The 9429-nt window shown below is 37.1% G+C and overlaps 1 protein-coding gene across 1 annotated transcript; it reads right to left on the bottom strand.

The window, feature by feature from the left end:
* Window positions 1–2645: 2645 nt before the first annotated feature.
* mxd3 (MAX dimerization protein 3) lies at window positions 2646–9429 on the bottom strand. Its single transcript, XM_039653650.2, has 6 exons — window positions 9245–9429; window positions 8543–8645; window positions 8268–8297; window positions 7765–7879; window positions 4885–5050; window positions 2646–3084 (listed from the first exon to the last, which is right to left on the bottom strand). Exons 1-6 carry the CDS (start codon window positions 9312–9314, stop codon window positions 2969–2971), a joined length of 600 nt encoding a protein of 199 aa, XP_039509584.1. The 5' UTR covers window positions 9315–9429; the 3' UTR covers window positions 2646–2968.

Raw genomic sequence — 9429 nt, 5'->3', positions numbered from 1 at the left:
CACAATTCTGACTTTATATCTCACAATTCTTACTTTATATCTCGCAATTCTGACTATATCTCACAATTCTGACTTTATATCTCACAATTCTGACTTTATATCTCACAATTCTGACTTTATATCTCACAATTCTGACTTTATATCTCACAATTCTTACTTTATATCTCGCAATTCTGACTATATCTCACAATTCTGACTTTATATCTCGCAATTCTGACTTTATATCTCACAATTCTTACTTTATATCTCACAATTCTGACTTTATATCTCGCAATTCTGACTATATCTCACAATTCTGACTTTATATCTCACAATTCTTACTTTATATCTCACAATTCTGACTTTATATCTCGCAATTCTGACTATATCTCACAATTCTGACTTTATATCTCACAATTCTTACTTTATATCTCACAATTCTGACTTTATATCTCGCAATTCTGACTATATCTCACAATTCTGACTTTATATCTCACAATTCTTACTTTATATCTCACAATTCTGACTTTATATCTCACAATTCTTACTTTATATCTCACAATTCTGACTTTATATCTCGCAATTCTGACTATATCTCACAATTCTGACTTTATATCTCACAATTCTTACTTTATATCTCACAATTCTGACTTTATATCTCGCAATTCTGACTATATCTCACAATTCTGACTTTATATCTCGCAATTCTGACTTTAGATCACGCAATTCTGAGTTGGTTTGCTATTGGTTTGTAGAATTGGTTTGCTATTGGCGAGATTACCAGGAACATGATTTTAAAGGTATTTTCCCTTGATAAGGATGCAGTCAAAACAACGTGGAACATGGAAAATGATAAAAAGTTCAAAACTTGTATTTTGAAACTCTAATTTTAAAACCTTTGTTTTCCATAAAATAAAATAAAACACAATAACACTTAAATAATAAGCAATGAAAACAGCAAAACGTGATGTTTAAAGTAATTTTTCCTTATTCGTATGATTGAATTGGACCATTAGCCTGGCTGCGCCCTCCTACGCACTTCCGCTCAATTTCATTTTTGTACTAGAGTTTGGTTGAACCAGGCTACATTAACGTCCCCCTGTGGTGTAAATCCAGCTTTTAATGTTGTTTATGCGTGTATGTGGTGTGTTTAATCCACTTTAACACACACCATGTGTAAGTTCAGTTGATAAGTGGACAGCATTGCTGAGTATTTCCTCTTTAAAACTGCAGTGAACCAAAGACAGTCTCAAAAACACGCTTTGAAATCGCTGGTGTTTCTGACGTCACTCTCAAACGATCTAGTAACCAATCAGATCAAAGTGTGACCGTAAACCAGTGAGTGAGTGAGTCGGGGTGGGGCTCATTTGCATATTCATAGAACCAAGGATACTAAACGAAGCAAGGGTGTCGAGTTACATTCAAGATACATGAGTTTTAAGGGATACAATTATTGCCTATAAAGTCAGATTAAATACAGTGTTATTTAGCATTTAATTATCGCAGGTTTGTGAAATAATCTGTTTTCATTAATTCCTTGTAATAGTAAATCCGTATTGAGCAAGTGATACGATTAAATGCATGCTTACGTTGTACGTACAACACACATCATATCCCTCTCAAGAGGAAACGGTGGAGCTGTCCGTTAATACACAGGAAACAAAGTTACTTATTTAAAAATGTAACACATTTTGTAGTAAATTTAAAAGTGTGTCTTAAAAGTAATCTGATTACATAACTACTCAAGTTACTAATAATTTGTTACTACCAACACTGGTCACTAATAGTAACTATGAATTATGCACAATATATGCCACTAACAACTAATAACATGTAGTAATTAATATTATTTATATTTTAATATAAATATTAAATTAATATTATTCATGTATAATTACACCGTAACAAGAACACAGGTAGAAATTGTTTATAATAACATGCAATATTCCGGCAACTTTGGCATCAGCGTGCCCATTTTCCCCAGAAATTAACATTAATAAAATTAACAGATTAACATGTTTTGTTACGACACTGCTTAACGTGTCACATTCAAGTTTACAATTCCAAATGCATAACAAAATACAAAAACCACAAGTCAAATTAAATACATAAAATATTTATTTGTACAAAATGCTTATGTTGGTAAAAAAGAATAAAATGCTACATATGAGTACAAGGAGAGACATAAATACAAAGGTGTTCCTGGTCCAATGACATACGAATCGTTCATAAGGCTTTTGGTGTTCAGAACTGTACATCTGTGTACATCAACACAATTACTGTACAAACATCTTAAACTAAAGGCATGTTCATAATAGTTTGCATAAATGACTGATATGAGCATATACTGAACAGTTCATGAATACATCCGGTGTATTTTGTCGAGACTACCAACTGGATTGCGGTTCCTAAAATCATGAGAGACTAACACATCTTAGAGGGAAATCCACTATACAAATGAGGAAAAGAAGAGTATAAAGACTTAAAAACACTTCACTGTTGTGTGTGTGTGTGAACAGCACCAACTTCAGTCCAGCAGAGTGAACCAAAGCACAGGATTATTACAACTGCACCTTCACCAGCACACACTCGCAGAAGAGGAGAGGAAACCAAACGCACGGTTGCAAAGAAAGCATTATTTCCTTCTGAATTAATTAGCTTCCCCCAATTATTATTTATTTTTCAATGCAATCTCACACATTAGGAACAACACACGCATCTAAAGAGACATCGCAAGTGCTCATGCGTACGCTTTGTGCAACGTATCAAAACTCAGAGTTAAACAAGCCGGTATTGAGACATGTAAGTGCAAGCGGAGTGAGCGGCGGCCGACGAGGAGGAGAGTTACATCATCGCCCGAGTGTGTGTGTCGCAGACAGAGCACCACAGCACAGTGTATTCCAGTCGTGCTCAGGAGGCGTCTGCTGAGGTGTTCAGTGTCGGGAACACAAGGCTGTTCTGTGGTGATGAAGATGAAGATGAGCGTCAGTCATAACCAGCTGTGCTCAGATGAAGAGTAACTGTGGTCCACTCCGGTGTGAGACGAGACCAGAGCGTCACACTCCAGCGTCCACACCATGCTCTCCACGTCTATCTCCACGTCCTCTGCAAACACACACACATCAGATCGGTGTTACACACACTGTAAAGCCAGACCGATATTAGGCATTTCCCAAACTATCGGTATCGGCAGTTATAATGGCCGATAAATTAATATTTCAATATTCAACGAAACACGCTTGAACCACGTCATGAGTGTTGGAGTTGTATAGTTTGTCCACCAGAGGGCGCTCTACACTCGTTGAGTTGGTCACGAGACCAAGCCAGTTATTTCATGGATCCAGGATAATATGCATCCTGATAAAGTTCCCTTGGCCTTTGGGATTAAAATATCCCCACATCATCACACACTATCCATGAAATAACTGGCTTTTAAAAATAAAAATCTGCCCGACTCTATGGGAATTTAACATAGGGGTGCCGTGACTTATGCACCCTGTATTTTAAGGAAAAACATTTATTTATTTATGATGCATTATTCATTCACAAAGAAAATTGGTGTCCTTAAAGGTTGGAGTTTTCCTCATTTTTCTAATTAAGGCATTAAGATAAACATCCAAAAGATGATTTTAGGCAACTTTAGCATGGGTGTCCAAACTTATTCACATCACTGTATCTTATCACATGCGATTTGGCTATTGATATTACAGAAGTCCTGTGGTAAAATTACATTATTAACTTACTCCATCTACCCTTGTAAAGTTAATCCGAATATGGCTTTAGTCTCGACATTTCCCCCCTCCTACATCAACAAATCAATAAAATAGGTATAGGCTTAATGTTGTCTAATGATATCTATGGAACCAACTGCCAGACATCACTGAATCACTGAATCATTGACTCATTCGATTCATTAAGCAGTGGTGGAGGAAGTACTGAATCTCAGTACTGAAGTAAAAATACAAATAACCAGATAAATATTTACTTTAAAAGTAAAAGTAACACAATGACAACCATACTTAAGTAAAAAGTAAAAAGTACCTGATTTTAAATGTACTTTAAGTATTAAAAGTAAAAGTAATTGCATAATAATTGATTTTCTTAATGACTATTTTCTAATGATTAATAAAACATTTAATTCTACTCCTATAATGATGTTCAATAATGATGGGAAAAAATTGTTGTCACCATTTCTGGAACAAGCTTGCAATTAGGCAATATAAACATGCTCATCCTTACTATATGTTAATAAGTATGTTTGGCAGTAAACGCGATTAATTTATGGTGTAATTCTGAACCTCTTGGCTTGCCATAATCCCAAACATATATTACACACGGTGCGTTTCCTATGCATGTAAAAACAAATTTTCGCGTATAAATTGCACGATAAACACACTGCGTGCTAAACGCATTTAGTTGATGTATCTATGGCAACCAAACGTCACTGGTGAGACAAACGTGCAACGAACGGACGGTCAGATTACGGTTTGGCCGGGGAAAAACTGATCAGAAAATGTAACGAAAATGTAACAGAAGTTGTAGAAATGTAGTGGAGTAGAAGGTAGAATAATTGCTGCAAAATGTAACGAAGTAAAAGTAAAAAGTAGGCACTATTTATTCTACTTAAGTAAAGTAAAGATACGTGAAAAATGTACTTAAGTAAAGTAACGAAGTATTTGTACTTCGCTACATTCCACCACTGTCATTAAGAACCCTAGATTGATTTAGCGGTAGTGTGACGCATGCACTTTTATGATGGACAGATGCACTGGTGGTGAGTAAATGAAAAATCATTTAAAATTAGGCGATGGGTGAGTAAATCATGGGCTAATTTTCATTTTCATTTTAGAAAGCTCATGCATGACCCTCGCGAGCTGTGTGTGTGTGTGTGTGTGTGATGGTCACCTCTCTCCGAGTCGGATCTCTCCGAGGACACGGTGGAGCCCAGGCTGTCGTTCCTCATGCGCTCGGATCCGCCCTGCAGTTTCTCCAGACGCAGGCGTAACTCTCTCTGCTCCCAGCGCAGACGGCCCTTCAGCAGCTCCGAGCGCTCGTCCTGCTCCTGCAGCTTCTGCACACACACACACACACACACCACATCTCTCTAATCCACCAATCTGAAAACACTCAGAGTAATGTTGTGTTGTTCTTATAACTATATACGTGTTTATGATTGTCGGATGTCATGTGGGAGACACATGACTGCCATTAGGGCACATTAGGGACAGTAACTTGCTTTGCTTAATTAATTTAATAATACACACAACCATTCATGCTCAAATGAGATGTGCTCGATATATGGAAAACACAGTAAACTCACAGAGGTCATCACATACATAAAAGATGCAACTTTACATTAATGAAATAAAAGAAATATTTTATATTAAAGTCCCCCTGTGGTGTAAATCCAGCGTTTAATGTTGTTCATGTGTGTATGTGGTGTGTTTAATCCGCTTTAACACACACCATGTGTAAGTTGATAAGAGTATTTCCTCCTTAAAACTGCAGTGAACCAAAGACAGTCTCAAAAACACGCTGACGTCACAAACCACCTTGAAACCAATCAGATCAACGTGTGATCGTCAACCAGTGAGTGGAGGCGGGGCTCATTTGCATATTCATAGAATGAGGCGAGGGTGTCGGGTTACAGTCAAGATATTTTATTTAAATTAAGACATTTTTTTCAAGGAAAACTTTAAATATGTAATTTTGGTGATTAAAAATGAGTTTAAGGGATCCAATATTGACTACAGGGGGACTTTAAGGCAGTGGCGAAACAAATAATCAAATTATATTTATTTACACAGTGAAAGTACCAGTGTAAATAATAAGATGCCATTTATACTACAAGGGTGCAAATAGTATCTGCCACTATTTGACATGTATATTGTAGTACATATTAATATCCTTAAAGCCGTTCCCTACACGTACACAATAAACCCTCTATTATCATTATTAAATACCCGTTTTGTGCTTTATTTCCACTTTTTTGAATAGTTTATGTGGTTTATCTTAAATAAAGGCTTTGCAGCGCTCCTGTTATCAGACAGGTTTCTCCGGTCATCTTATCTGCCTCCAGCAGACACACCGCTGATATTTGCACTCGGTGTGAACACACACTGTTTATTTATCTCTCTCTCTATCTCATGTGACCACTCATCTTCAACAAGATCGTCTACGTCACTAAATTGTGTTAAAATGTATTACTATTCATGGTTATTTAAACACTTTAATGGAAATGTGATATCTCTGTGAGTGATTGCGATACTATACATTTTTGCGTACGAGAATAGAAATCAATGGGGCAAAATAACATTATTTGCTGTCAGATGTGTACACCTTCTCACTTTAAAACATTAAAAACTAGAGCACAACATTAATGTTTCTGATAACATGCCATTTTGCAATTGTATAATGATTGAATTCACTGTTTTGTTTGATACTTTCCTGATTTATTCCAGTGATCTAGGTGTCTTTACTCTTTTGCCCAACAAACTGTAGGTTAAAACAAATGATGTTATGCAAAGAGATGATAATTCATGTGCTCCATTTGAAAATATTAGACTGTCAATGTATTTTGCATATTATTGCTTTTGCTATTATAAAGACATATTAACCCTAAAACCGTATTCTGGACAAATGTGGGCAAAATAGTTTTGATTTATTTTTTAAAAATACTTCCCTTGATCTGAGCGGTACAAGACTTGGCTAATTCTCCTAAGTTTGCCTCCTGAACACACACAATAAAAAAAAAATCCTTAATCTTGTATTTGGATCAAAAATGGCCACCCATAGAAATGAATGGGAAAAACTGTAATTTAGAGCATTCTAAAATAAGCCAAAATAATGACAGCAAAGTCACTTCATCTTTAGGTTTTAGAACTTATTGGAATCATATTTTAATGTAGTTAAAATTTTTTTAAAAAAAATAAAACATTAAAATAAGCATAATTTACATAGAAAATATGGTACTTTTGAAGAAAATAAATTCAAAAATACCCCAAAATAAAAAACACCATAAATGGATAGACATAACTTTATCGAAGACAGTGATATAACATTTATAATAAATAAAAATTAGGATCACACCCGAGTCCTCTGTGCCCACATTTGTCCACAATTACAGGATTAAGGGCTAAAAAGTCAATACGTTTAGAGGGCTACAGTGAATATATCAAAAACATGTTTTTATTATCATGATATGAAGAGGAAAAAACAAAAGTTAGAATAAATATTGGTTCTCTGACATACAAATAATCTGTATTGATGTTCTGTGCGTTTGAACCATGGACTGTATATAATATGCGAGTAGTGTGTGTGACGTCACCCGTGGGGTTTCTGAAGAGCATTATTGACGCCTAAAGTGGGCGGAGCCTAATAATCGAAAATGTGCTGAGGTGACATAGCGCTAACACACAGCAGACAAAACGGCTAGCAGTGACATCAGAGCAATCCACCTGTCACTCAAGTGGCCACGCCCTTCATTACACACAACTTTAAGGCTTAATATAATTTAAACGGATGAGTTATTAAAAAAAATACACCCTCTCACAGTTTTCATGAAGGGCAAAATTAGCGATATAGACCAAAACACCTTTGTGCACCAGTTTATTTCTGCTGTAAAGTTGGTCATTTTAACATGGAGGTCTATGGGATTGAGTCTGTTCTGCAGCGCCTCTAGTGGCCAGTGGAGGAACTGCAGTCTCACTCACTCAGTGTCGGACTGAAGAGAGAGACGGGAGGTTCAGAGCTGATGTTTGTCAGCGTGTGGGTGACCCGGCTCACCTTGATGTGCAGCTGGGCTTGTCTGAGCAGGTTCAGGGTTGTGTTTCTCGCAGAATCAGACGACAGAGGAACCTGCTCCTTCAGCTGATCCAGGCAGTGTCTCAGCTGAGCTCTCCTACACACACACACACCTGTTACTCAGTGTTTGAGCACTCCCAGACCACAGTACACGAGTACAGCTGCAACATTCTGTGTGTATAGCTCTTTTTGCACATAGCAGAGATATAGATATAGTCACTGTGTTTTCATAGCATTACAGGATGTGGAATAATGTGTTTTGTCAACTATATAGAAAAATATAATTGATGAAACAAGCACAAAAAAAATTGATTATTAAAATACTGAAGCATTTCAGAGCTTCGGCCTTTTTAATTGGTGCATAAATGCAAATTAACCAGGTAAGGTGTGTTGCTCAATATGCATGAAAGCAATAACACACACTGATGTCTGTGACTGAATTACAGTTCAACAGCCGAGTGGAATGAGAGTAAAACACTGATTACCTGTGTTTCTCCAACTCGTTGTGAACAGACCTGAAAAACAGAAACAAATAGCTTCATTTTGCCATAATAGTTGCTCATATTCAGGGTCTCAGATATTGAGTAGACAAGTTCACATTGAAAATCATAAAGTAAAGAAGTTGACTATAAATGTAGGGTTTCATCTTGGACAACTATCAATCATGCATTCACACAAATAGCAAAAGTGAAGGATCGGAGTACAATAAAATTAAATATTTAATGAATATCAACAATCTCGTTGGTCCCACTACACTCACCTGCTGTTCCCGGGTGAAAGGCTCTTTGACTTCTGCTTTTTCCTCTTGTCTGAATCTCCTTTGCTGTAGAATGGAAGCACTGAGGCATAACCGTGCTCAGCCTCTGGAAATATACAATACACAACAACATGAGCCCAGCAAACTTCCCTTCGTGCGAGATCCTTAAATACAAGCTGTTTACACTGACATTATAAATCTGGAGACAGCAGGAGTCTGCTATATAATCTGCTGTGTGTCAGCATCTCATCAAATCAGCTGTGTGTGTGAGCGCTTTCTGATTTTGGCGCCATCGAACTACTTGACATAATTTTAAAATCAGCGCGTTCCATTCTGTGATCTGAATCCGTTACACATGACGTGTGTGCTGATACACTGTAACTCGCTGCGGAATAACGGCAGCGCTGCTACATTTTCAAATACGTGACGATTTCGCGCCTTATTGTGTACAATACAGAACTGAAATGTAGGTCACAGAGCCAAACACAATAATATCAGCTATAAAAGCTCTTTTCACCACTCTAAAAACACACAAAATAAACATGTGCAATGAGGGAAACACTCCCGACACATACACGAAGAATTAGTTAATGCAAATATTACCGAAGGTGTATAAAAACACACAAACAGCGGCAGACTGTCCGAAACGGCTTCGGTTTCAATGCAAACAAGCTGAGGAGGAAATAGCGCGACTAATAACGTTACCTCTTTCCTTCCGCTCCAGGTATTCGGCTGCCTGCAGGAGCACTTGGATGTTGCACGAATTTACCTCCATTTCTGACAAACAATGTTGTTTTGAAAGCGCCAAGAGCGACACGGATCTATTGATCTAAACAGTGGAGAGTTCGGCTGATACAGCGCGCCACGTCACAACGCGTCATTACGCGTCG

Source organism: Pimephales promelas, chromosome 9 (genome assembly GCF_988280905.1).
Source record: "Pimephales promelas chromosome 9, fPimPro1.hap1.1, whole genome shotgun sequence".
NCBI lineage: Eukaryota > Metazoa > Chordata > Actinopteri > Cypriniformes > Leuciscidae > Pimephales > Pimephales promelas.
This window is presented reverse-complemented; position numbering and strand designations above follow the sequence as displayed.

Coding starts and splice junctions, on each gene's coding strand:
- mxd3 (XM_039653650.2), bottom strand. CDS start 9,314: ATGGAGGTAAATTCGTGCAACATCCAAGTGCTCCTGCAGGCAGCCGAA. Junction 8,298..8,542: donor CTTTCACCCGGGAACAGCAG/GTGAGTGTAGTG, acceptor TCTGTTTTTCAG/GTCTGTTCACAACGAGTTGG. Junction 5,051..7,764: donor AAGCCCAGCTGCACATCAAG/GTGAGCCGGGTC, acceptor GTGTGTGTGCAG/AAGCTGCAGGAGCAGGACGA.